The sequence below is a fragment of the Monodelphis domestica genome, chromosome 1, assembly GCF_027887165.1.
Source record: "Monodelphis domestica isolate mMonDom1 chromosome 1, mMonDom1.pri, whole genome shotgun sequence".
In the NCBI taxonomy this organism is placed as follows: domain Eukaryota; kingdom Metazoa; phylum Chordata; class Mammalia; order Didelphimorphia; family Didelphidae; genus Monodelphis; species Monodelphis domestica.
The window spans coordinates 253,456,256-253,484,088 of NC_077227.1; the positions used below are offsets into that span (position 1 = coordinate 253,456,256).

Consider the following 27,833-nt stretch of genomic DNA (forward strand, 5'->3'; position numbering starts at 1 on the left):
TATTTAAAAACATTACTCTGAGAAGGCATCCATAGACTTCACTTGCCAAAGGGGCCATGACACAAAAGGTTAAGAACTTCTGCCAGAGGGATAGCTAGGTGGCTCACTGGATAGAGACCCAGGCCTAAAGACCTTGGGAGGTTCTGGGTTCAAATGTGGCCTAAGACACTTCCTAGCTATGTGACCCTGGGCAAGTCATTTAACCCCAAATTGCCTACCCTTACCAATCTTCTGCCTTGGAATCAATACTTAGAATCAATTCTAAGACAGAAGGTAAATATTTTAAAAAACACCACCACCATAGCATATGATTAGTAAATGCTAATTGTATTTATTTCAAGCTTGTTTTCCCTAAAACTATCTGTAAATTGCTGTAATAGTGTTGTCATCTTCAGATGTTAAGAGAGTGCAAAAAGATGGTTCTTCAGGTTGGCCAGACTGCTTATCTTCTTCCTCAGTAGGCTTTCTTGCTTTTTGTGCAGCTTTAGAGGGATGATGTATCTTCTCATCTCTCTTCATTGGGGCCACATTTGATTTTATAATTATCATGTCACATCATTGTTTTTCAATTGCTTTATTGTTGACAAATGAAATATTATAAGTGTTTCTTGTCCTCCAAGAGATTTAGAGTTCATCTGGGGAGATTACAGTAGGTTGATGATAATTATCCAGTAATCTAATGTGTTGACTTTCCTAACAGATGCTTTCTTCACATGTCGGAAAAATGCTCTCCTGGCAAAGAGCTCGTCCCCCCAGGTGGAGGGCGGCTTTGCCATGGCCCCTCGGGGTCTAGACCAGGAGGAACGGGAAGGCCTGCTGCATCAGTGGCGAGAGGAAGGGGCCAGCAGACTGCCCCCATCTGTCAGTGAGGGGCCTCCACTAGAGAAGGGGCTGGCCTCAGGCAGCTTGGCTCTCTTGATGGCAAGCCCTGAAGAGCAGCGTGATGCTGCTTCAGAGGACAAGTGGTCCAACGTTCAGCTGAGTGACTTACGGGCTACGGAGACCCTGGAGGAGCCCTTCTCCGATATGTCTGGGATCCCAGGAGAGGAGCAGCTGGAAGGTGTGGATGGCACAGTGTGGACTGCTGTCCCAATGCAGGCAGGACCCCAGTTTGCAGATTGCGCTGTCCTGCCCGTGGGTACGCTTGCCACAGAGCGATGGGAAGAGGACCCTGCAGTAGTGGCTTGGAGCATAGCCCCAGAGTCAGGGCCAGAGGAGGAGGCACCAGTTTGGCCCTTTGAGGGTCTTGGTCAATTGCAGCCTCCTCCAGTTGAAATACCTTATCATGGTGAGTAATGGCTGAACTGAGGGAGAGGTGGAGAAGGCCAAAGTGGGAGGCAGTCTTGTTACAGGACAGAGCATGAGCTACTGAGTTTTTAGGCTGGCAAGGAACTCTGCCTCTGACATGTTGGTTATAGAATCACAGGATGTTAGAACTCGAAAGAAATGCTATGCCTGTGATGGTGCACCTATGACGTGTGCCAAAGATGGCATTCAGAGACCTCTCTGTGGGTAGGCACACCATTGCCTATCAGTTACTAGAAAGGCAGAGGGACTCGGGTGGAACTCTTCCCCTCCTCCTCTCCACAGTACCTCCCTGTCCCTCCCTTTCATTCCTCTCTTTCTGAGGTTGGGGGGGGCACTCAGTCTCTGTGGGGGGTAGAGAATGGCACCCAGTGTGGGGGCACAGCAAGTGGTGTCTAAAAGGTTTGCCATCACTGTCCTAGGCTTATCTTGAGAAGGTGACTTTCCAGAGGTCTTGCAGTAGTTCATTAAAGAGCTTGGAGTAGAACCTAAGTCTCCTCAATTTTAAATAAAAGGAAACAAGCCAAGCCTGGGCTGAGGTCACAACAGAAAGACCTTTCACATCAACTTGACTTGATCTCATCAGTGTGTGCATATGTGTAATCAGTAATAAGTCAGTGATCATACATTAAGCACCTCTCTTTACAGTAGTATTTCTGTGAAAACATATTCATGAGCAGTGCCCTCATAAGGATACCTTACATTTATCACAGGTGCTCATTCAATGCAACAAACATTTATTAGATTCTTAGTGTGTGCAAGGCATAGTGATGTGGGCAGTGGAGATACAAATATGAAGACAGACCCTACCCTGAAAGAACTTAAAGTATAATAGGAGGAAATTTCTGTACAAGAGTTTTAGAGTACGAGGTGGAGGGTCGGGACCATAGGAAAGGGGAATTAAAAAAGGACATCCTCAACTGGATGGGCTTGGAAATAGGGAGGGAAGGTGGGAAGCCATGAGGGAAGGAGGTGTGAGCCTCTCCTTCCTCTGCCAGATGACACAGTTGCTTTGGCTCTGTCTTTTGTCTATAGAAATCTTGTGGCGAGAATGGGAGGATCTCTCTATCCAACCAGATTCTCAGGGCCTGGACTCAGGGGAGGCTCCTCAGTTCCAGTTTACTGTCATGTCATATAATATCCTGGCCCAGGACCTGGTACAACAGAGCTCGGAGCTCTACCTGCACTGCCATCCAGACATTCTGAATTGGAACTATCGATTCTCCAACCTTGTGCAGGAATTCCAGCACTGGGACCCTGATGTGAGTTGAGAATTATGCCCCATTGCACTGGCTTCCTCACATTGGGACTTTTCCATCACCAAAATACAGTTGCATTTATTCCATCCCTACAAGGCAGTGTGGGGTCACATCGAAAGGCAAATCCCTCCCCTTAGTTATTTAGGCAGAATCCTAAGAGAAACCCTCTTGGGAATTCTAGAGCTTGCAAAGTCTTTGTATGGTCATGAATGAGGATTGAGTTTGGGGCTATTAAGGGAATAGGAAAATCCAGGCTTTGGGTGTTGGGTGACTTTCATTTTAGGCTGGGGTTCGCTATTAGGGATTGAGGGGAAATGGTCAGTGATTGTGGGAATTTTGTTGCTTTCCAGTGCACCCCCCTTACTCCCCTGGCATCTTCCACATTGGTCTCAGTGCCACATCCTAGAGTGGAGGTGTCCCCAGCACTGCCTGCCAGCAGGAGGTGGGGGCCCCTTCTTTTCTGCACGTACCTGTGTCCTCTGAGTGATTGATCTCTTCGTCGATTTCCCAGATTCTTTGTCTCCAGGAGGTTCAGGAAGACCACTACTGGGAACAATTAGAGCCAACTCTGCGGATGATGGGTAATGTAATCTTATGGGGGGCTATTGGCCCAAGGGCTTTTGGATGGAGATGTCTCTGAAGTTCTGCTGCCCTCTTTCCTCTTTCTGGAGAGACTTCTTCGCTTCCTTTCTGGACTGTAGTATTTTCTTCAAAATGAATGAATTCTCTTCAAAATGAGTGAATTCTCTCCTCCTGTGGGTAAGCCTTTCATTCCCACAGAAGGAGGACTTCCCATTATCTACCCATTCTTACACCTCTCTGCTGCCCTCCTACCCTTTCCTCATCATTCTGTTCATCTGAATATAGCTATAGAGAAAATCTTTCAGGACTAAGGAATTGACAAAGGCTACAAACCCCAGAGGTGAGTAGTGGGAGCACTGTGATGCTTACTAGATTGATCATTAGTCAGAGGACCCAAGCCTTTGATGTCTATGATCCATCTCACTGGCTCTGGTTTCTCTCACAGGCTTTACTTGTTTCTACAAGAGGAGGACTGGGTGTAAGACGGATGGCTGTGCTGTCTGCTACAAGCATACCCGGTTCCGACTGCTCTGTGCCAGTCCTGTGGAGTACTTCCGGCCTGGCCTGGAGCTCCTTAATCGGGATAATGTGGGATTGGTTTTGCTGCTACAGCCGCTGGTCCCAGAGAGCTTGGGGCAGATAACTGTGGGTCCTCTGTGTGTGGCCAACACACATGTGCTGTACAACCCCCGCAGGGGTGATGTCAAGCTGGCTCAGGTGGCCATCCTCCTGGCTGAAGTGGATAAGGTGGCAAGGTTGGCAGATGGCAGTTACTGCCCCATCATCTTGTGCGGGGACTTGAACTCAGTCCCTGACTCACCTCTCTACAACTTCATCAGGAGTGGACAGCTCCAGTACCAGGGCATGCCAGCTTGGAAGGTAAAGTGGTTCTATTACTCCTAGAGGGTCAGGGATGAAAAGAGGGTTGCTGTAGGGTGGAGAATAGCAGGGAGGAGAGGCAGATTAAGAGGGGGTTCCATTACTACCATCAAAGTTATGAAAGGCTTTTGTATGGTGGTTGCTTGAGTTTTGCCCCTGAAGGGAAGAATATAAGGAAACTGGCTTTGGTTAAAATAGAGGCAATTTCCTTTGTGCTCAAGGAAGAACTTGATCACCAGGGGATGAAACAATGGACTGAGATGACGGAGGTAGCCTTAAAGATTGAATGGAAGAAAATACTGTGTTGTTCAGGCTGCATCTAGAATATCATATTACATTCTGAGCATTGTGTTTTAAGAGAGATTTATTCAGTTAACAATCATTTGTCAAGCACCTTCTTTCTGCCAGTCACCGGGCTAGGCCCTGGAAATTCATACAAAATGAAACAGTTCTTGCCCCCAAGGAGCTTACACTCTGTCAGGGAAACAATTTGTACACACATAGGTATGTGTGAACTATAGAGACAAAGTAAGTATATGGCAATTTTGGGTGGTACAAGCTAAAGTATTAATAGGTAGATGAGGGTTTGGAAATCATGCCATGTGAGGAATGGTTTCAAGGAACCTGGAGGAGTCTAGAAAAGAGAAGACTATAGGAAGTAGGCTTTATGGTTGTCTTCATTTATCTCAAGGGGAGGGTGGTGTGTCACGTGGAATTCTAGGGGTTGACTTGTTCCATATTAGTTCAGAGACTAGAACTAAGACCAATATATAGAAGTTACAGAAAGGCAAACTTTGGCTCAAAATGACAATTACTTGGGCTCTACAATGAAATCAGATAGTGAGATCTTCATCCCAGAGATATGTGTCTCTAGGTGGCTATAAATGTCAAAGAAGGATTCCTACATTGGGTGGGAGATTGGACTAGTTGGTCTCAAAGGTCAGTTCCAATTCTAAAGTTCTTGTATTTGAGAATAGATGATTACCTACTTTTGGATGATTTAACTAGTCACCAGCTAGAAGGTGGGACGATGGGGGCAGGACTAGATGATTTTTGAATTTCTTTTTGATTCTTAGCCTGTAATTTGGATTTAGCTCTCAGCATTGTCATTGTGACTAGTTCAGAAAAGATACTTTTTCATAATCACAGTCAAAGCCCTGGAAAGGGTCCTAAGAAGTTATCTACTTCAGCCCTCTTTATTCAAGGAAGACCAATCTTAAATAGGCCTCAGGCATTACTTTCAGAGAAAAATACCTCCCAGCTTCCCTTGGGATTTTTCCCCCCATTGGGGTCAAAACACTTTATTGTCAGGAAATACTTCCTGGATATACAGAACTGTCACAGCTAGAAGGGACCTTAGAAATCCTCTGATCCAGTAGTTCTTAATCTGGGGTCTGTGAACTTGTTTTTAAAAGATGTTTTGGTAATTGAATTTCTACATAATTGGTTTCCTTTTATCCTATATATTTTACTTTTTGCATTTAAAAACATGATTCTGAGAAATGGTCCACAGACTATACCAGATTGCCAGAGGGGTTCCATGACTGAAAGAATGTTAAGCACTCCTGCTTACAGATGAGGCCTAGATAGGTAGAGTGCCTTATTGATGGTCTTATAACCAGATAGTAGCAAATTGGGATAAAGAACCATGGACTTTTTTTTTTAGGACACTTTCTGCAATATCAGACTGTCCCTCTGGTATGACCTAAATCCTTGCTGAAGCTGTCTTGTTCTGCCTTCAGTGAGGATTTGAAAAGGATCCTTGCCTTGCTTAGCATGCTTTGTGCTTTCATTCCATTCATCAAAGTTCTTTGCCTTGTATGACCCCTGCAGAAAGTGAACCCAGAAGAAATGCCTGTGAGACTGTGGCTGAGTGGTACATGACCAGGGGGTGTGTGAATTGACCTGTTGGGTGCTACTGGCTCATCAGAATCCTAGGCAGGACACTTGAGCTTTCTATGTCTCTTCTGATTTAACATAATGAGTGTCACTGGCAGAGAAGAGTGGGAGAAAGAAGAGAATTCAATGAGCATTCATAGGGCTCACTGAGATTTTACTGTCATAAGGTTACTTATTTTTATTAAGCAATAACATTGAGCTGACTGATGAACTTCTTGCTGGGAATCAATCTTAAGCTAAGCCAATGAGGACAGAGGAATCAAGGTACAGAGTTGTGTTGTCACATTCATTGGAAATAAGAGGCTGATTAAAGAATTGCTTTCCATGTAGCATCCCATTTAACCCAATTCCATTAACTAAAAGATGTTTTGACAATTATTATCTAGATCAAGTAATTGATAGAGAGCCTTTCCTTCCTTCTAAGATCAGTCAGTGGCACAGCTTCTTGGGCCTTTCAGTTGATCACAATTCCTGGAGACAGGAACTCCTGGGCCCATGTTTGACTTCAGATACTTTCTAGTTGTGTGATCATGGGCAAGTCACTTAACCTCCATTGCTTTGTCCTTACTGCTCTTCTGCCTTAGAACCAACATATAGTATTGATTCTAAGTTGGAAAGTAATGGTTTAAAAAAAAAAGCAACTATGGAAATAAGTACAGGCTGGAATAAAATATAGGGCTTTAACTGCAGGAAGGTATAGTATCACCATGTATTCCTTGTTTCATGGCCTATGTCAGTGATGGTGAACCTTTTAGAAATAGGTGAACCTTTTAGAAAAAAAAAACCCACTCCCACTCCTAGATGAAGTCCCAGGCCAGCCCCCCACCAGAGCCTGAGTGCCACACTCACCCTCCTTACCTCAGACAGGGAAGGGAAGAAGCACCTCCTTACCTCAGACAGGGAAGGGAAGAAGCACTCCCATTGGGCTGCTGGGCAGAGGGGTGGGGGATGTGAAAAAAATGTCATTAGGGGAGGGGAGAGGGGAGCAGCTCCACCCAGTCCCTCTGCCTTTTTAATAACAGACTCTTGGGGGAGGGGTTGGGGGAAAGGTGGCCTAAGTATCCACAGAGAGCCCTCTGTGTGCCACATTTGGCACCTGTGCTCTAGGTTCACCATCATTGGCTTAGGTGATTGTAGGACTTTGATTTGGGAGAAAGCAGGTTGCTGGGTAGGACCTTACTTTTAAATAATCTTTTTGTTGATGCAACTTAATACAGCCAGACCAAGGCCTTGTTGAGCATTGCAATAATTGTGAAGTTAGGTGAGAGTTTATCCAGAGGTGAAACTTCTGACTGTGTGCCCTCAAGTTCAGGCTTTGTTTTCCCTTCCTTTCCGTCCCAGGGATACATGCAGATGTTTCCAGGGAAAAGATGGTGTGTTTCATGAGTTCAGTTAGAGAAGTATTTTGCAACTTCACAGGGAGGCTTATGCAATAACCATAGCCTGTATGGGTTTATATGCATTCTCCAGCTTTCATGTCAGCCTTTTCCTTTTCTATCTGCTTCTTTACCTTTGGCCTACTGTTTCTCTCCCTGCAGGTGTCTGGGCAAGAAGACTTCTCCCATCAGCTTTACCAGAGAAAGCTGTTGACCCCACTGTGGCCTAGCTCTTTGGGCATCACTGACAGCTGTCAGTACATTACTCCCTGTCACCCCAAGAGATCAGGTGAGCCATTATCCTGTTCTGATAGATTTGTAATTTGTAGGATTTTTTTTTTTAAATAGCACAGGAGAAAGCTATGTCTCTTCAGGAAAACTGGGAGAATATTATGCCTTGGGAGTCTCCCAGCATATTCTTTGACTTCTTGTACTCCACATTCTCAGTGCTTCCAAATTGCCAGATCTAAAATGTGTGTCTCAGAAGAGCCTTTTGTCCTCTGAGTCAGGCCTCTCATGACCCCTGTATTGCTGAGCTAGAGGCTCCTCCAGGGCTTTGAGATCCCATCATTTGGATTCTTTTGCTTCCACTCACCCAATGCTTGTTCTGTATCTGTAGAGAGACGCAAGTATGGCCGGGATTTCTTGTTGCGTTTCCGCTTCTGTGACATTGCCTGCCAGCGGCCAGTGGGACTGGTCCTGATTGAAGGAGTGACAGATGCTAGACCAGGTAACATCCTTTCCCTCCTTCTAGGATCTTTCAGTAGTGTAGCTTCTTGGTCCTTTCAGTTGGTCATAATTCTTGGAGACAAAAATCTATAAGAATAAAATATAGGGTGGTTACCAAATCTTTGTGTAACTTTTAACTTTAATAACTTTAGGCATAAACATGATAGAAGAACATAGATAGACATCAAATATAAAAGGTGAATTTTAAAAATAATTTATTTTTTCCTCAATTTTACAAAAAAACTATTTTTAACCTTTTTTTCTTAAAAGTTTGAGCCAAATTTTTACCCACCCTCCCTCCTTCCTTCCCTGAGACAGTGAGCAATCTGATGTAGATTTTACATATGAAATATTGTAAAGCATCTTTCTGTATTAGTCATTTTGTGAAAGAGAACTAACAAATAAAAGTGAAGAAATAAAATGAAATATAGTGTTTTTTTGGTCTGCATTCAGACTCCATCAGTTCTTTCTCATGGCATTTTGCATCATGAGTCTTTGATGATTTTCTTGGATCACTATTGCTAGGAATAGTGAAGTCATTCATAGATGTTCATCATGTAATATTGCTGTTGCTGTGTATAATGTTCTGGTTCTGCTTACTTCACTTTGCATCAGTAACTATAGGTTTTTCCAAAATCATCCTCATCATTTCTTATGGTTACAGCAGTATTACATAAAAAGTGAATTCTTTTTTTTTTTAATTTTAAACGTTTTATTTGGTCATTTCCAAACATTATTCACTGGAAACAAAGATCATTTTCTTTTCCTCCCCGCCCCCCCTCCCACCACCTTTCCCTCTCCCATAGCCGACGTTACGATTCCACTGGTTATCACATGTGTTCTTGACTCGAACCCATTTCCCTGTTGTTGGTATTTGCATTAGAGTGTTCATTTAGAGTCTCTCCTCAGTCATATCCCCTCCACCCCTGTAGTCAAGCAGTTGCTTTTCATCGGTGTTTTTACTCCCACAGTTTATCCTCTGCTTGTGGATAGTATTTTTTAGATCCCTGCAGATTGTTCAGGGACATTGCATTGCCACTAATGGAGAAGTCCATCACCTTCCATTGTAGCACAATGTATCAGTCTCTGGGTACAATGTTTTCCTGGTTCTGCTCCTTTCGCTCTGCATCACTTCCTGGAGGTTGTTCCAGTCTCCATGGAATTCCTCCACTTTATTATTCCTTTTAGCACAATAGTATTCCATCACCAACATATACCACAATTTGTTCAGCCATTCCCCAATTGATGGGCATCCCCTCGTTTTCCAATTTTTGGCCACCACAAAGAGTGCAGCTATGAATATTCTTGTACAAGTCTTTTTCCTTATTATCTCTTTGGGGTACAGACCCAGCAGTGCTATGGCTGGACCAAAGGGCAGACAGTCTTTTATCACCCTTTGGGCATAGTTCCAAATTGTCCTCCAGAATGGCTGGATCAATTCACAACTCCACCAGCAATGAATTAGTGTCCCTACTTTGCCACATCCCCTCCAGCATTCATTACTTTCCATAGCTGTTATGTTAGCCAATCTACTAGGTGTGAGGTGATACCTCAGAGTTATTTTGATTTGCATCTCTCTGATTATAAGAGATGTAGAGCACTTTTTCATGTGTTTATTAATAGTTTTGATTTCTTTGGTTGAGAACTGCCTGTTCATGTCCCTTGCCCATTTATCAATTGGAGAATGGCTTGATTTTTTGTATAATTGATTTAGTTCTTTGTAAATTTGAGTAATTAAACCTTTGTCAGAGGTTTTAATGAAGATTGTTTCCCAATTTGTTGCTACCCTTTTGATTTTGGTTACATTGGTTTTGTTTGTATAAAACCTTTTTAATTTGATGTATTCCAGATTATTTATTTTAAAAAGTGAATTCTTAAAGGTTATGTTGAGAATTTTTATTTCTTTTCACAAATGCAATTCTAAGACAGAAAGTAAGGGCTTAAAAATATATGTCTTTAAAACTGTAAAATTTCAGCTTTTCTTTTCTGTTCACAATATCCCTCTATCATGTGTTCATCAAAAATTATTAAAGTTGAATGTCACTCAAAGACTTTATAACTTTCACTTTTGGAGTGGGGAACTTAGTGGTACTCTCTGGGTATGGGAAATAGGGCATATTGGAAGGAATACTGGAGAGGGAATCAGAATATTTGGCTATTTGACCATGGGCAAATCGCTTAACTTCTCTTGGTCCTGGTTTCAACTGAATAATAGATGTAACAGTTGTTTATTCTACCTGCCTCATTGAATTATGATGGATCAATGGATAGAGCATTGGACCTGGAGTCAAGAAAACCTGAGTACAAATCTAGCCTTAGCCGTGTGACACTGGGGAAGTCAAATCTGCCTCAGTTTCCCTATTTATAAAATGAGCTGGATAAGAAAAGAGTAAATGACTCTAGGGTGTTTGACAAGAAAGCCTCCAAATGGGGTCATAAAGAGTTGGACATCACTGAAATTTGTCAACAATGACATTGGGTTATTCTGAGGAAAGGAGTGAATGGAGAGGCAGAGATGCTTAGTGTATAGAGAGGCAGCATTAGAGTCAGGAGAGCCCAGATTCATGTCTTATCTCTGATGCATACTAACTGAGTGACTATTGGCAAACCACTTCTCAGGCAACTTTCCTAAATTTCAAGAGTTACTGATTTGTGTCAGAGAAGGGACTATCTAGACCTGGAATTCCTTCCCTAGATGAAATTAAAGAAGGTGAAATATTACATGTGATAGTGTTTTATCCCTTATTTCAGGCGTTCTCTGAGGGCAAGCTAACATTCTTAATGAACAATACTAGCTAATATAAGGCAGTGTGGTCTCTGAGACAATGAGGACTGACATCTGCCTCCAATGCATAGTGGCTTTGGTGACTCTGATCAAGTCACTTAATCCTTCAGTGCCCCCAGCAGTGCTTTCAGCTTATACATTGCAGAATTGTTGCCAGCATGTACTGGTGGAGGAAAGTTCCTAACTGAGAATTCCTATGCCAGGGAAGCTATAGAGCTGAACTAAAAAAACAAATCATGGTGATGAGAAGAGGAGGACAACCCCTGCTTGTGGAGGCCCTTTTATTACCCCTCCTGACTTTTGCTATTCCTTTCCTGAGGCTCCCCAGGGCCATCTTTTTCTACCTCTTTCAATTCTGAGAAAACTTAAGTTAGATTTTCTGAGGAATTTGAGGACAGGGCTGGGCCCCTGCCCTAGGATATTCTCAGTTGTGTGTCTTGTCTCCTTTACAGAGCGTCCTGTTGGCTGGTCCCAGTCTGTCCCTGAAGCTGACCCACCCAATCCGGAACCCTTCTTCCCCAGGTAGCCTTCTCTGGCCCCAGCCTTTTATGCCTGCCCCATGAGTGAGACTTGTCCTTCCCCAAAGTGCTGCTTGTTGCCACCCCTGGAAGGGAGGCTATTCTTTCATCCATTTCCCCTACAACCTTGCCATTATTTGTTCCTGGGCTGGTTGTAAACTTGTGTTGGTTAGAAGTCACTCCATTTGCATGTATACCTATGGATGCTCCTTACTGTGGAGTCAGATGGGCCAGTGAAGTTTTATACCTTGGGGGCTGGGCCAAGGTCCAAGTCCTATTTGCAACAGGAGCAGGTGGAGCTGAACCAGTCGTCAGCCCTTTTCCTCTTGGCTCAGTGATTGCTGACTTGCCAGCCTCGTGTTTTCCTGTGTGGGAATTTACCTTGCATGTAGCCAAGTTGAATCCCCTGAGGCCTTCCTAAAGTAAAGTTAGTAAGGGTGGGTGGGATTGGCCAGATAGGATATCTCAGCCCATTTTCTCCTTGCTCTCTCCACCACACAGGGCTTCAGGTACTATCCAGCACAGCCTCAACCTGACCTCAGTTTATAGCCACTTCCTACCCCAGCAAGGCCGCCCAGAGGTCACCACAATGCCCCTGGGCCTTGGAGCAACAGTGGATTACATTTTCTTCTCTGCTGAACCCTGTGAAAATGGACACAGAGCAAGTGAGTTGTGGGTGCCCTGAGGTCTTGACTGCTGCAGCTAGGGGTCAGCCACTTGTCATAGTAGTCTGGGCTACAATGCTAAGAGCACATGGAACCAAGTAGGAGAGGCTTTTATTGAGAGAGGCTTTCACATTCTCCTTCCAGGATAATACTGGGAAAAGAAATATGGATGGGATTTTTTATCAGAATGCCAGGATTTGATCCCTGACCCTCTGATTCTCTGTAGCAGGGGGACTTTTGGCAAAGCCACTGACCACTGAAAACCTTAGAATTCACATTTGCAAAATGTTAATAATTATAATGCTTAAATTTACCCACCTCATTGGATAGATGAACATTCAAATAATATAAAAATATGAAATTATTATCATTATTATTATGATGTTTCTTTAGAGTTTTATAATTTTGAAGGTACTCTTAAGGGCACATCATCTCACTTGATCCTCATGATATAAATGAAGGAGTCAGACTAGATGACCTCACAGCTCCAAATCTGTGAGGAACATCAAAGTGGAGAAACTGAGATCCAGAGAAGCTAAGTAATTTTGCTTTAGAATAGGTCTCTTTGCCTTATCTGACACCCTTCCTCTCCCACCTTAAGTAGGTTCAGATGAGAGAGCATACTTAAGTTTTTTGAGCCAGATATGGGAAAAGAGGAGACGATGAGGGGGGGTGAGTATGTGTAATCTGTGAAACATAGACTATTCCCTTTAGGTTTAATATGTTCCCAGAAAAGATGTAAGGCTCTGTCACCATTTGTGTGACCATGAACAGGAAGTACTTCCTTCAGCTCTGTCTTGCCCACACTGACTTTAGGGGCTGGCAGATTTATATCTTTTTCTTCAGGTAGATTTATATCTTTTTCTTTTTTAAGCCAATGCAGGAGAGCAATGAGGGGCTAACCAGGGGTCCCCAAACTACAGCCCACGGGCCACATGTGGCGTCACTCATGTATAGTACTACTTCCGGTGACAAAATCCTTTGCATGGCACCTTGTTCTGAGTAACTGAAGGAGAACGAGGTGCTGTGCAAAGGATTATGTGGCTGCGCAATGGAAGATGTCAGCATGGTGAGCTGTGATCTGGGGGAGGGGATTCTGTACTGTGTATACTGCTGCCCGGTACAGTGGTGGTGGTGATGGGCCTGTGCAAGGTGTGATAGGCCCATCACAGCCAGTGCTGTAGCCTTTGCTATCCTGGACAGCGGTATACAGATTTGTTCCTAGTTTTTTTTTTTAATAGTCTGGCCCTTCAGTGGTCTGAGGGACAGTGAACTGGCCCCCGTGTAAAAAGTTTAGGGACCCCTGGGCTAGACAATTGGGGTTAAGTGATTTACCCAGAGTCACACAGCTGGGAATTACCTGTTGCCAGATTTAAGCCCAGGCAGGACCTTTGGTCTCCAGGCCAGGCTCTCCACAGAGTCACCTAGCTGCTCCTAGATTTATATCTTCAGGTGCCACCGTGCCTTACTCTTCCTCCCTTTCATAACCCAGGTCGAAGGCTATACCGGGACGGAGCCCTCAAGCTGCTTGGCCGTCTCTCCCTCCTCTCTGAAGATGTCCTTTGGGCTGCCAATGGCTTACCCAACCCCTTCTGTTCTTCAGACCACCTCTGCCTGTTGGCCAGCTTTGGGATGGAGGTCACCGCCCCATGATGGGGCTCTTAGGGGATGGGGGGCTTCTCCTCCAGAAGAGCTCATTGGATCAGAGACTGTGGAAATCCCAAGCTTCTGGAAACTTACACCCAAGGAATTTCCCTCCCTCGCCCCTCCTTTCACCCTCCCCTTCTCCTTCTTGGTTGGATTTCCTCTCTCCCTTTCCCCCACCCATTATGCCCCTGCTCCCGCCCCAACCTCTTCCTAATCCTGTGCCTCACACGCAGTGGCCCTGGGAGAGGCAGGAGGGGGGCTCCCCTTCCTCCCATGTATCCAGCGCCTCCCCCTTGATTTTTAATTACCAGGGTTGCGGGAGTTTTTGATCTCATTGGTTATTTGCTTTCAGGCTGCAGCTTGTTGAAGCCCCATAGCAGCCACTGCTGCCTGCAATCTCCCCTCCTGTCGAGCAGATTGCCCACCAGCCACCCTGCCCCCCTGTCCATCTGGTCTAGCCTCTTATACAGCTACTGTATATAATGTATAGTTTTTTTTTTCCCTTGGTGTTCTGATAAGCTGCAGGAGCGAATGCAGCATTGATTGCCCCTCCTAGGGTGGGTAGAGCATGAGCAGGTGAAGTTAGTAGACTTCTAAGTGACCTGCTGGCCATAGAGCCCCCCTCCCTCCCTGCCCTCTCTCCCGTGCCCCAATCCCCAGCTACCTTATGTGTAGGTTGCCACAGAATTGTGTTCATCCAGCTTGGCCCTTGTGAACAGAGTGGACTCCTCAGCCTGGATCATCGAGATCAAGAGGGCCTGGTGATCCAAGACCATCTGACTTGCCTCACTCCACTGTCCCTACTCCTGAAGCCAAGACATGCCCCTAGTGTATTTCTCTTGGGTTCACCCCTATGTCCTTGCATAAGAAGTCGGCCTTTCCCTGAGTCAGGTTGGGGAAGCTGGAAGCGGGATGGGGAGGTGTTGCCAGAAGAACTGAGTATCTTGTAGGATGGAGAAATCGGGTCTGAAGGAAGTGTTCTGGCCTGATGGTATCTGGAGCTGGCCCGGGGTGGCAGTTTCTCTGGGAAACAATATATGAATTGCTGCCATCATACACTTGAGGGCTATCGGCTGAAGCCTAAAATCCTGAGGAAAGAGCTTCTCCTTCCCCGTTATTCCCAAGAAGCTGATTCCTGCTCTCCTGACTCCCCCAGGCCCTTCTTCAGAAGCTGCAATGTTGGGAAAGCATTATCTGGGGAGCATCTCTTCTATTCTCAGTGAAATGAGTTGGTTGGAGAACTTAAGGGATGGCAGTGAAGTCAATTGGGTGGGAAGGAGTTCTAGAGAACACTAGTCCCCTGGCCAGGCTACATCAGACATAAAGCCCTGCTTGACTCCGGAGGTGGTGGTGGGGGTGGTAGTGGTGGGGGTGGGGCTTGGGGTGGTCTCCCCAGAACCTTCATATTCTTGCCCTGCCCTGACTTGTCAACTTCTGTGTGCCTTAATCTCTCATTTTTAGGAATGTGTCCCCAGGGTCTTACTCCCCGCCAGCCTTCCCCCTCCCCTCCCCTTTACCGCAAGGCAGATGCAGAAGACACTTCTCTCCCCTTTGGGTCTGAGTTGCCTTTGTAGTTTTCAGGTGGCCTCAGATGGGCCCGAAGAGTCACACTGATAAGCCTCCCTATGCCAGGGGCCTATCAGAATTATATTTTATCTTTCTTAAAGGAAAGCCAAAGACCCTGCTTAAACTTTGCTGTTGCTTTTTTTAAAAAGCTTACTAACCCCCTTAGCTCTGCTTCCTTTACATAAACAATGGCTTGCCTCAGGTTCAGGGGGCCTGTTTTTGCCTGATTCCCTCCACCTGCTCTTTGTACCCCCTTTACCATGTTTGCTTCTCCTGGGTGCTTCTTTACAGGACCTCAGGACATCCCCCGTTTGTCCCACAGCTGCCCCTTGTCCTCTTCTCCCCTCATGAGAAGTGCCATGGTCCCACCCTGGGAAGGTTTACTAGGGAATCTTTTGGTCTCTGACTTGTTTCTGTTTTGAAAAGTGAAGTAGGAAATTTTTCATGCTAATTTATTTTTTTTTCTGAAATAAAGGTTTGTCTTTTTTTTTTCTTATTTCTTATTTCTCTGGGATTCTGGAGAGTATAGCAGAGCCAGTCTAGTTTTGGGCTAGATGTGTTGAGAACTTGTATGACTGGGGGTGAGTTTAAGAATAAAATGACTTGAAAAGAAACTAGGGAAGGAAGGAAATAAGTATTAAGCACCTACTATATACTGTGCACTGTGAGAAATGTTTTCAAAATCATTTGATCCTCATGACAGCCCTGGGAAGTAGACTGCTATCCCCATTTTATAATTGAGGAAACAGGTTAAGTGACTTACCCAAGGTCACAAGGCAATTATCTGACTGGATTTGAACTTGTATTGTCCTGGCTCCAGACCCATTACAGAGAAAGCATTGAAATCTGAGGCTTGCAGCTCACTAGAGCTCTGGAGTACTAGAACTAGGCCCAAAGCAAGGGAAAAGCCCAAGATTAGGAAGGTCTTTCTGAAGCCTATCAATAACCCTATTGCCCTCCTACTCTACAAAAGTCTTGGGTTCCTGACCAGGGGAATTTAGGAGAATCTAAGAGTGATAGACCTTGGAGACTGAGTCCCCAAACAGCAACCCTCCCCAGATGGGAGGGAGGAAGCCCTTCTATTGGACTGCTGGGCATAGGGGCAGGTCGTGTGAGAAATGACCTCAAGTGGAGAGGGGAAGGGGGAGTAGCCCTGCCCCACATCCCTCTGGCTTTCCAGAAGTAAATTCTATGGTGGGGCCCATGACTCTCTTACCTTCAGATGACTCTGAGGGCCCCCTTGGTCACATGTGCCATAGGTTCACCACCACAGATCTAAGATAAACCTGTCCCTCTGTGTCAGTTCTCAGTTATGGCTTTGGGGAGCCTTTGTTCATGGAGGGATGGTGGCCACTTGGTTGTAGGGCAGCACCTTCCTATTTCTGTACAACCACTGGGAATCGGGGATTCCTCTCTAGCTGCCTATTTCCCCCTTCCCTCCCCCCAACAAAGAGAGGCAGGCTGTATGGGGGTGTGTTTCCCTGGATGAAGCCTAGGGTGATACATCCCCACTCTGCTGTCTATTTTTTGATAATCTGTTTTGCATTCCTGAGCTAGAGCTGATCTGTGGGCCATCTGTTGCTGGGGCTGATCCCCTCCCTTCTATGCCTGGTTCCACTATAACCTTTTCCTTCCCCTAGCATAGTTTAATAGAAAAGAATTAGGAGCCAGAGTTTGGATCTTTAGTCTTGTTGTGTGGTGTCTGGCAAATAATTTACCTTCTCTGGGTCTCAGATTTCTCATCTTTAAGAAGAGGAAGAGGGATTGATTTTATCTCTCAATTCTCTGCTAGTTCTAAATACTGTGAAACAACACTGATAGTCTTGACTATACCCAAACTGGAGGCTAGAGTTTCCACACCACCAGAAACCCCATATTAATTGGGGGAAAAAACCCCAACCAAATCCCCATTGGTAACCTGTAGCTTTATTGAATGGATTAAAAAGCATGTGTGCTAAATTCTGTGATAAGTGCTGGGGACACCAACAGATAAAGCCAGGGAATCACTATGGTCAAAAAGCCTGTATGTTAATTCATGTAGATAACATGAAATTCCATCAGCCACAGGGTGGATGGAAAGGCTTAGAAATTTTAAGGTTTCTAGTGTGGAAGGAATGGCAAGAACCCAGGTCCTTAGGACCTATTGGACCACTGCTCCAGAGTTTATTGGCTTGATTTTGTCTGCTTTTGTATTTGAATTCTTAGCATATGGCACTGTGCTTGGCACATAGTGAACATTTAACACTTTCCTCCCTCCTTCCTTTTCCTTCCTTCCTTCCTTCCTTCCTTCCTTCCTTCCTTCCTTCCTTCCTTCCTTCCTTCCTTCCTTCCTTCCTTCCTTCCTTCCTTCCTTCCTTCCTTCCTTCCTTCCTTCCTTCCTTCCTTCCTTCCTTCCTTCCTTCCTTCCTTCCTTCCTTCCTTCCTTCCTTCCTTCCTTCCTTCCTTCCATCAATGTGATTTCAAGCAAGTCATAGCCTTCCTAAGACTGTACCTTTGGAGAGAAGTGAGAGACAAGTGACTAGATCATAGATATAATTACAAAGAACTTTTAGAAGTCATCCAGGACAATCCCCTCAGATAAGGTAACAGTCCTAGAGATTATAAGTGACTTGTCCCAGGTCAGACAAAAAGACAGCACCTGATCAGTTGGACTAAAATCTTATTCACAGAGGCAGTACTTTCTCCATTACACCATGTTATCCTACTTTTGGAAATATTTTGAGATTTTGGGAAGAAAGGTGGTCTTTATAATCTCAGGAAACAGGGTAGTAGCTAGGTGGCTCAGAGGATTGGGAGTCAGGACTGGAGATGGGAGGTCCTAGGTTCAAATCTGACCTCAGATACTTTCCAGTTGTCCAACCCTGGGCAAATCACTTAACTCCCATTGTCTTCACCCTAACCACTCTTCTACCTTGGAACTGATGTTCAGTATTGATGATAAGAAGGAAGATAAGGTGGGTTTTTTTGTTGTTGTCATTTTGGGTTTTTTTGTTGTTGTTTTTAATCCCAGAAAATATTGTTATAAAGCATACTACTTTGGAAACAGTTCCCAAGTTTATGGCAACAAAGGCTACATGGGCAGGCAACCTTTACAACTTCTAAAACTGTGATGATGCCAAGGATGTCCACATCAGAAAACTCCTTACTGCAACAGAATCATTGGGACACTGAAGATATGAACAAAGTAGCTTGAGGTGTGGCTTACTCCTATCAAAATGCCTAGAAACATTTTGGCACTTGTATTCTTCCCCAAAAGCCAACTCTATAATTTTTCTTCATAGCTTTTAGTCTTTTTACTGGAAAATGTTGTGTTTGATTATGACAAAATTCCCTATCATTTAAAAATTGCATCTTCTTCTCTAATTGGCCTCCCATGTCCCCTTGCTCCCAAATGACTTCCCCCCCACCAAAAAAAAGGAAACTTCTTGGACTGGGTACCTGATCATTAGCATTGCATTGGTGGGTACCTACTTCTGGTCAGCCATAGCGCCACTCATGGGGATCAATTGCCAGAAGTGATGGTAGCTGTGAACTTAAAAGTAGGGTTTATAGTAGAGCATCTTCATAGCAGAGCATTGGGAACCTCCAATTCTCCCATTACAAATGTTCTATTAGACATAGAAGAATTTCCTTGACTAACCTTGTTTTCTTCCCACCTCAAGGATCAGAGCCATTGTGAGTTAAACCACCTTTTCCTGAAAGGTCTCTCTTGAAGGCTGACTTCCTTTCCATCAGGAAGACATGATTCCCAATGTTGTGCCAATGGGAAGTCAAGCTTGTATGTGATATTGTGACTAAGAAAGGTAATAGTAGTGCCCAGGATCTCAACTAAGTCATAGAATTTCAAGGCCCTTCCCAGCTCTCAAATCATTTAGTCCAACCTCCTCATTTTGCATGGGAGAAAGTCAAGGCCCAGAAAGAGGAAGGAATATGTTTCTTTTTGCCACCAACCTCTCACAAAGGCAGAAGAGTCTTCTCAGCTTAAGGGAGTTCTAGCAATTGGGTAATGAATGCTCATTGAACTATTTGGGGGCATCAGGAGAGCAAGAAGCAATGGGCTTGCCTCATCTGGAAAATAAACTGAAGCTGGAAGAGGTAGATGATTCCTTCCCACCCCAAGGCAGATATAGGACTGAGAAGGACCCAGAGGGGGAGTGACCTTTTTGTCCAAGCTTACACAGTGCATTAATGGCAAAGCCAAGACTTAAATCTATATCTTCTGACTCTTAAATCTGTCTTTTTCTATGATACCAAACTACCTCCCTATAAGATCTTTTAAATAGTAGAGTTTTAGAATTTGTTTACTGATTATATAATAAAACTGTGGCTTTTCCTTTCTGCTAATAAATGACTCTTGTTAGAAGAGATCATGCTGTTCTGTTTTTTTATGATGAAGAGTTGTAGGAATGGGACCTACAAGCTCATGTTTCTAGTGTCATTTCTCCTTCCCTCTCTTCCTCCTTCCTTTTTCTTTCTTTGTTTCTTCTTTTTCCTCCCTCCATCCTTCCCTCCCTTTATTTATCTGTGTCTCTATATCTGTCTGTCTGTCTGTTTCCCATCCTCCCCCTCTGGCTCTGCCTACCTTCAGAATCTTTCTAACTTGACTTTGCTGACAAGCAGATGGGCATAGTTCCAATCAGAAGGCATTTATGAGGTAGGAGGGCATCTAAGTGGTCTTAGGGCCAGGGTTTAAAAATTCCAAAGAGAAGAATGTTGGTTTAATATGTGGAGGAGAGAGATTTCTGGTCTTCTACCCAACTCCCAATAGACACTGTATGTGCTTAATAAGCCTGTGTGTTCCAGAAGCTGTATTCCAGAAAGAAAGCATAAGGGTCATTGCACTTAAGTCCTGAGACTCCCTTCTTTTCCCACTAGCTCATTGTCCTTAACACTGTCCAGCTGGGAGTGGGATGAAAGTCTAGATGTGTGTTCTCTGGATTTGTTTAGGGATGGACTTGGAGAGTTATTTCTCCAGCTGCTCTGGAGTGATCTGTCACCAGAACCTGCCAGGTACCGTCCTTAGAGATTTTAGTTCTGCCTTTCCAGTCCAGGATGACATAATTATGGCCCCATTCAGAGGTTTCCTAAGTGTCTGGCATTAGTCTAGGGTTCTTTCTTACTTACCACTGTTCTTCATCTGAGGACAATGTTTTGATTGGAATGAGAGGGGAAGATGTTGTCTGTCTTAGCCAATGTTGAACAGTGGCAGGGAGTGAGTATCAGGCTAAGAGAGGACATTGAGGGGCTTTAGCCTATTCTATCCTAAAACAAGGAATGTAGCCCCCTTTTCCCCAAGTCCCCTGCCCATCTGAAATGTCAGAGTAAATCAGTAATGCAAATGAGTGGCAAAATTTTTATCTGAATCCAAAAAGTCCAGCCATGGACTTTAAGAGGAATCTGGATGTTCTGTTCTTCTTAAAAATAAATTTCTAATCTAAAACAATTTCTTGAGGTTGGACCAAAACTTACCCTGGTGTCTTTGGTGAAGAAAGTCTTTACAAACGAATTCACAGAGTAAACTTGGGAATGATTAACCAGTTTGGGGAATTAGCATGTCTTCAAATACTTGAGCAGTATCATTTACATGTCAGTAATTTATGTGCCAATTACAAATGTGTTGTCTTTGTATTGAAACATTCCCAGTAGGACTTTTACTTATTCAACAAATGCTTAGAAGTTATCTGGAATTACCTGAAAGTAATAAAACTTGATTTCTTTATAAATTATCTTTGAATTCAGGCTATTTCTTAATTCAAGAAGGTCCTTAATCTTCATCTCCCTCCCCTGACCCTAACATATACGTACATATTTTAGAATTAGTAAGGTCTAAACTGTTTCCTCTTTCTCACTGTAATTTGTGAAAACCAGGGTTTGTGTGGGGAGCATCTTTTTCTCTCCTACAGACAAACTATTCTTCTTAACTAGGATTTATACAACAGAGAGGTAAAGAGAACTGTTTTGATCTGAAGGGATAAGGGATAACTTGGAGGCTGGTAAATAGTTTGACAGGCCACCTTCCTCTCTCTCTGTCTCTGTCTCTCTCCCCAGTGTGATGGTGGACATGGTGGTGTACACCTATAATCCCTGCTCCTGGGTAGACTGAGGCTAGCAATTCAATGAACTCAGGAGTTCTGAGATGTAGCAGGCTAAACCTATTGATCAACTAACCAATATCAGCCCCTGGGAGTAGGGGGTGCCACCAGACTGCCCAAGGAGAGGAGAGCAGGTCCAAATTGGAAGTGGAATGGGTCAAAACTCCTATACTAGGAAGCAACTAAGTAGCTCATCAGATAGAGTCAGACCTGGAGATGGGAGGATCTGGATTCAAATTTGGCCTCAGACCCTTCCTAGCTGTGTGACTCTGGGCAAGTCATTTAACCTCAATTGTCTAGTCCTTATTGAAGGCCTTGGAACCAATACTTCGTATTGATTCTAAGACAGAAGGTAAGGGTTTAAAAAACAAAACAAAACTCCTATACTGATCATAGTGTAATTGGACCTCTGAGAAGCTGCACTTCAGCAGTCGGTAAAATAAGGAGACCTAGCCTTAAAAGTTTTGAAAACCAATGCAGAAGCCTTATTCAAATGGCTTTGGAATTTACTTTTGTATGTGATGATGATATGGTTTGGAGTGGAATAATAATGAAATAGGAAGAGGGAATAGCTAGGGGAAAAGGACTCAGGGGGCAATAGTCTATAATTTCCAAAGTCTATTGTTGTCACTGTCTCCCTGAAGACTTCCCCTTTTGACCTCCATATAAACAATATATTTTTATAACAATAATAATGATAAAGAATCCTCTAGGCTGTGCATAAGAAAGAAAGAAGCATTTCGAGATGGAGTAGCCGAGAGCTGAAAAGTACAGGATGTCTGAGGAGGGCTGAAGGATGCTGATTTGAAATTGGAAACTTCAGAATCCCAGAGATGGAGATTTTAATCCTGTGCCACTGGCTTCCTGGCATGCCCCCACTCCAATTCCACAGACAGCGGCATTTCCTCCCACCCTCTCCCCTGAGACAAAGCTGATGAGGGTGCAGAGTTGATAGCTAAGGATGGAGACTCAGCAAATTCTGAAAGAAAAGGTGGCAAGGTTTGTTAGGTCCTTGTTTCTGCCCAGTCCTGACAACAGGAGCTGGGAAGACTTTATTAATTATGCAAAAGTGAAGACAGGAGTGAGATAAAGTATAAAAATGAAACAGGTGGGAATACTGTTATGAAGGGATGGAAATACAGGGGATCAGAGAGAACTAATTCTACATATGGTACATAGCTGGATACAGAACACAAGGGAGGGAGAGAAATTTCATCATTTTGCCCACATGAGCCAGGCACGCCTGAGCTCCTCTTCCATCTTTTTCAGACTTCATGATAAAAGGAAATTTAAGTGGTTCCAGAGTACCAAGAAGTACCTCAGTTACTAAGTACTTAGTTACCAAGAAATAACTTAGAGGGGACCAATACTGATTGGCATGGGATTAGCGCCCACAAATGGGAAAGGTGAGATGGAAACAGAGAACCAAATGGCACCACAGAGAGGTAAAATGGTTTCAGGGTCAGGGGGTTTGGGGATTAGGCTCTCTCTGTCAGATGCTTGACATTCCTGGAGCAGACCAGTCCCTCCTCCTTCTGACCTTGGCTTTTCAGTGTGGGAGAGGAACAAGGTGATGGGGAGGCAGGGGCTTCTGTTGGCATAGGCTATGGCACACCATGGAATTCACAGACTGTCTGGGATGAAAGGAAACCAATCCCTTCATTTAACAGAGCAAAGTAAATCAAGTGACTTGTCCAGGTACTTAGCAATAGAGCCAGGCTTTAAATCTGGGTCCCTCAACTTCTTGTCCAGTGGAGTCTTACTGCATCACAGTGCTGTCTCTATTTTCAAAATAAACAAGAAACCAACCCAAATCCCAAATTCCCTCTGAGTGAATGGATCTAAACCTGCTCCTCCTTAAAGCACACATTACTGCTGGCGGAAATTGTGAATGGGTGGAGGCAATAGTATGGAACATTCAGGCTCTTTTACTGCTGCTACTCCAGAAGATGAGAATGAAAGCCCACCGAGGACTAACTCTGCATTCAGTCCGAGCTGCATCTGAAAGCCCAGGTGCCCAAATGTGTAGGTACCTACCAGCCAAGGTAGAAAGACTGAGGTCTAGAGTGGGAGAATTTGGAAGCACAGGATGCCCCCCAGTCAATCAACCTCTCCATGACGCTCTCTGCCCTTTCCCCCATCAGTATAGCTTGACAGGGTCCCTAGTGATTTTTGTCACTGCTTTCACTCTCTACTGCAGATGATCTCACCTAGGGTGTGACCTCACAGGAATAACTGCTGGCAAAAATGAGCAACGGATGATGTTGATGCCTTCTTCCAGGCTACAGTTTTCCTTATCATATCCTGGTGGAGTCATAGAGGTAATGGTATAGTGGTGATGGGTATATAGGCTGATAATTCATATAGGGAGGGAGAGGATGCCATGAATCCCTATCTATTCCATACGACTGAGACCAGGAGCTTCCTGAGACAGTGGAGTCAGAAGGAAACTCAACGAGATAGATACTGGAAGAAAAGGCAATTATGTTCGATGTTGTCTTTCATCTCACTGATTCCAACCAAATATTGAGTTGGAGGTGCATGCTTTCCCCTGACGGGGAAGCTAAAAACCAAAGCTTCCTGCGTTTCCACTCAGATTCTAGGGTTGTTTAGTCCTTCTCCAACCCTGTCCCCCATTCACCCCTCACCCTTTCCACTCCCTATCCCCCTCTATAAAGTGTAAACATAGTGGGCAAAGGAAGGGAGGTGGGATTGCTACATATAAAAAACAGTTTAAAAATAAATAAAAAGCACCACTGGGTTTTGTTTTGTTTTGTTTTTTACATGATTCTCCTCACATCTCCCAAGCCCCAGAGAATAGTCTGGGGAAATCACCAACAGGAAGGAATAAGCAGCTGCTTTGATTTTAGTTACAGGAAGAGGTCAGGGCTTCATTCCTCCTCCACCCCTCCCTTTCTCAGAGCTAGGAGCTCCCAACTCTACAGGTTTGAATTATGGGAAAGGAACATGGTAGGTTCCAAGTATTGACTCAGAGCTCTGGTCCCATCCTGCCTGGCCAGTTATGTTCAGGTCCATTTCACACTGTACCTCCTGTCCCCAAGTTACAACCTCACATCTCCTCTTTGTTAGAGGGGAATGTGATCCAGATGGGGACACAATTTAAGGAGCAACTCTGTACCAATGAATCACTGGTTTTCAGCCTTATGGTTCATCCTGCCAAATGGAGTGGTTATTTTTTTTTTTGGTAGCTATAAACATGTTATGACCATTATTATCCAACGGGAAACCACTATGGGATGGCAGGTAGTGGTGGCAGGCAGGGAAGATTAGGTTCCTTCCCGGTGTTGTGAAGTAAGATCCCTGGTTATTAAGTTAGTATAGACACATCTTCAGTTCCCTCCTTCGGGGAGGTTGGGTGTAGAGTTGGCAGAGGAAGGATGCAGGGCTATCTGTTAGTCCCAAGGTGAGCTAGAGAGACTAGAATCTGACTAGCGACCTCCTTTCTACCTTTTGCATTTGCTTCCAGGGCTGAAGTAGGTAGCTGTCCCTTTAGTCTGGTAAGCCAACCCGGGGATTGCTGTCCCCTAGTCGGATGGACCAGCTGTCACCCCAGAGCCTCTTGGCAATCTTTAGGCTTTGACAGCTGCTGGGAAAGACCACTGTTTCCAATCTTGAGCCTAATACTTCCCTCCCACATCCACATACCACCAGCAGCTGTCACCAGGTATAACTTCCCCTTATAGGGACCAGGAAAGGCAGCTCTTGCCCTTCTCACTTCTCTGGACTAAGCCAAACACCAGTCTCTGTACTAGATGGTTTCTATATCCCCTCTGGGGCCTGCTGAGAGGTCGGTCCCTAATCCACCACATCTGGATATCTGTGCCAAGCCCTGAGGCCCAGACTGGTTTCCTCTGGGGTAGGGGCACTCTGAAGTGTGGGCTTGCTTTGATGTCTGCCCCTGTGGAGTCCTGGCCAACACCGAGCTTGTTTTCTCCATTCCCCACCCTCTTCCTGAGGCTTATGTTCTTTTCTTTCCACTGTGGAACTCTGCCCTATATCCATTTCTGCTCTATCCTTCTCCCAGTCCCCATTCAATGATGCTTACTGCCTGCTGATGGGATGAAGGCAGGCAGATAAGCTCCAGGGTCATTTCAAAGCTCTGTGTCTGTCCCCATCCTCTTATTCATGTCTCTCAGCCTAAACATCGGTTTTCTTTTGCATTCAATAGCATGGATGATGTTTCCTTTTTTCTTTCTCTATGAAATTATGGATTTTATGTTTTTTCTTTGTCACCCCAAAAGTATCACCAAACATTAGCACCACCATGACTTTCCTTCTCCCACCGGTTTGTGCTTATTCTAGGTCCTTCTGGTCAATTCTGAGTCCAACTATCACCCCCATTCTAATCCCCCTTCAACATACCCATTCTACGACATGCTTAACATCTTCATTGTAAGCTAACAACAACTCACAGAGCTTTGCCCCTGAGTCCTCTTTAGGCTGGCTCCATCATCTCCCCCCAAACTCTGCTGCTATTTAAGTCTTGGGGTCCTTCTCCTAATCCTATCATCATGACTTCCTCTGTCTCTTCCCACTAGGCTATGACCCTGCCCTTTCCTGCTAACCCTAGACTTCTCAAGGACCCTTCTGCCTCCTGCCATTATGTCCCAACCTCATCAGTGTCCCACTGCCTTCTCCCATTAACTGCTAATCTTCTGAATTTCTCTGCCTCTTCCTACTCATCCTGGGATTCGCTCAACTGAAATAGCTCTCTAGGTCCTCCTTTATGCCTTTTTGCTCTTTCCTTGCCTCTTTTGCTGGATCTTCATCCATGTTACACTCCCTAATCATGGGTGCTCTGCACCCAAGGGTGCTCTGACCTTCTCAGAGTCTATCTTCCTCTTGCCTCTTCTCAGAACTGAGTTAATACTCCTTTTTACAAATATACTCAATGTCTGCTGGGCAGAGCTCTGGGATTATTCTACCACAGATGTCCTTTCTTACTGGGCTCATTGGGCTGCTGAAGATCCCATCTGATGGCAATGGGTTCCTTCCTATTACTCATAACTAGGATCACGGTCGCCCAAATCATTAAATTTAGCTGGTGAAAGAGAAGAGCATCCGACGCTAGGCATCATCATCTCCAGTCCCTAGTTCTCTGCCTGGGGAAGGAGACCAGTATTGATGCTTTGGGACAAGAGAGAGGAGGAGAATTTGGCTCCTGCCCAAAGAAAGGGAGAACCAGAGCTGAAGCAGGACTCTTCACCTTCCATGGTGTCCCGTCATGAGTTATGACGCTTGTCTCCCATGGCTACTCTCTTCTTGTTCTGTGCTACTCTGTGTGCTCACCTACTTCCAACTCAATATGACTATGCAAAACCAGGTCCCTGGGGCTCCAGAGAAGTCCAAACCCTGCTGCAGACAGACCCACAAGTAGATGGCCACAGGGAGGGCTCGAGGCTGAGCCCCGCAGCTAAGGCTTCTCCAAGCCTGGGAGGCAACAGCTGCCAGTGCTATGTGTGGGGGATTCTTCCTCATCTCTGGTGGCATCATGGTTCTCTGGTGCAGTGCCTAAGGAATGGCACCAGCTTTTAGATTGGCCCTGGCAGTGCTTCCCATGGAGGCATGTGGTCACAGCCAGTTGTCTCTGGGACACCACTTGCCCTGAGACAGGTGTGACCTATTCAACACGTTGCTTTGTGGGATGTATTAAACAAACCTCTGGGATCATACTGATTCCTCTTCCTCTTCCCCTTAGGATCAATATGCCTCTTCCACAAATGCTGGGAGAGACCCAAGTTCTGCCCGAGGGAGGCAGTGTTGTCAGATGAAGGGGAGCTCTGGGCTCCTCCCACTGTCCCCTCAACCCACACCTCCCCTCAATCAAGGCTCACGGTGGGTGGCTCTTGGTCCTGTAGCCGAGGGGGTAGTAGTAAGTCTATGGAGTAAGTGGTATCATCACCACCCATATCACACTCGAATTTGGTACCCATTGAGGTCTGGCATGGCTTTGGGTTCAGCAGGCTTCTTTTCACCAGATGGTCTGCAAGGAAAAGAAAAGAGAAGGAGCAGGAGATGAAATGGGTGAGCAAGTTAGACGGGTCAGAGGGAACCAAAGGACAGTTGTTCTCACTCCATTCTGTAAAGGAAGGGCCCTAGAAAGGAACGAACCTTGCATTTTCTGCTTACCATGATCTAAGTTCTTCTTCCCTCTTGGTCTTTTCCCTCCCCCTTAGCCCCATTCAAGTGGCTGTTCTGAATTCTGTTCATAGAATAGAGCATTTTCTAAAATAATTTGGTTATGCAACATTTAGGGACTTGGAATATAATTTTGGAACCCAAAAATGCTGGCTGGGGGGGGGCATAAAGGGAGACTGTGAAAGTTTTAGAACCAAACATCAAGAATATTTTTTTAAAAAGCTATTTATTCCTTGGAATCTGAGTACAGATCAAAGTAGGCTATCTTTCACTCTATTTCCTCTACAAGATTTCTATTTTATGTGTGGCATGTGTCTTTTATCATGATGCAAGCAATATGGAAATATGTATTACATGAAAATATATTAGACT

General features: G+C 44.7%; 2 protein-coding genes across 9 annotated transcripts in view; one reads left to right on the top strand and one right to left on the bottom strand.

Annotated features, from left to right (window-relative positions):
* The window catches only part of ANGEL1 (angel homolog 1), a 122,585-nt gene extending 106,879 nt beyond the window's left edge, over positions 1–15,706 (top strand). For all 8 annotated transcript variants that reach the window (XM_016428175.2, XM_056810627.1, XM_007472767.3 and 5 more), the window contains 9 exons: positions 701–1,288; positions 2,341–2,567; positions 3,076–3,145; positions 3,592–4,025; positions 7,463–7,589; positions 7,920–8,030; positions 11,267–11,336; positions 11,834–11,997; positions 13,490–15,706. In XM_016428175.2, coding sequence (XP_016283661.1) covers positions 701–1,288; positions 2,341–2,567; positions 3,076–3,145; positions 3,592–4,025; positions 7,463–7,589; positions 7,920–8,030; positions 11,267–11,336; positions 11,834–11,997; positions 13,490–13,650 — 1,952 coding nt within the window. In that variant the 3' untranslated portion in view covers positions 13,651–15,706. The remainder of the gene's footprint in view (positions 1–700; positions 1,289–2,340; positions 2,568–3,075; positions 3,146–3,591; positions 4,026–7,462; positions 7,590–7,919; positions 8,031–11,266; positions 11,337–11,833; positions 11,998–13,489) is intronic.
* Positions 15,707–22,302: 6,596 nt separating this feature from the next.
* VASH1 (vasohibin 1) overlaps positions 22,303–27,833 on the bottom strand; it is a 32,333-nt gene continuing 26,802 nt past the window's right edge. The window contains exon 7 of the mRNA XM_001374421.4: positions 22,303–27,306. Within this exon, the coding sequence (XP_001374458.1) occupies positions 27,234–27,306 (73 nt within the window). The 3' untranslated portion in view covers positions 22,303–27,233. The remainder of the gene's footprint in view (positions 27,307–27,833) is intronic.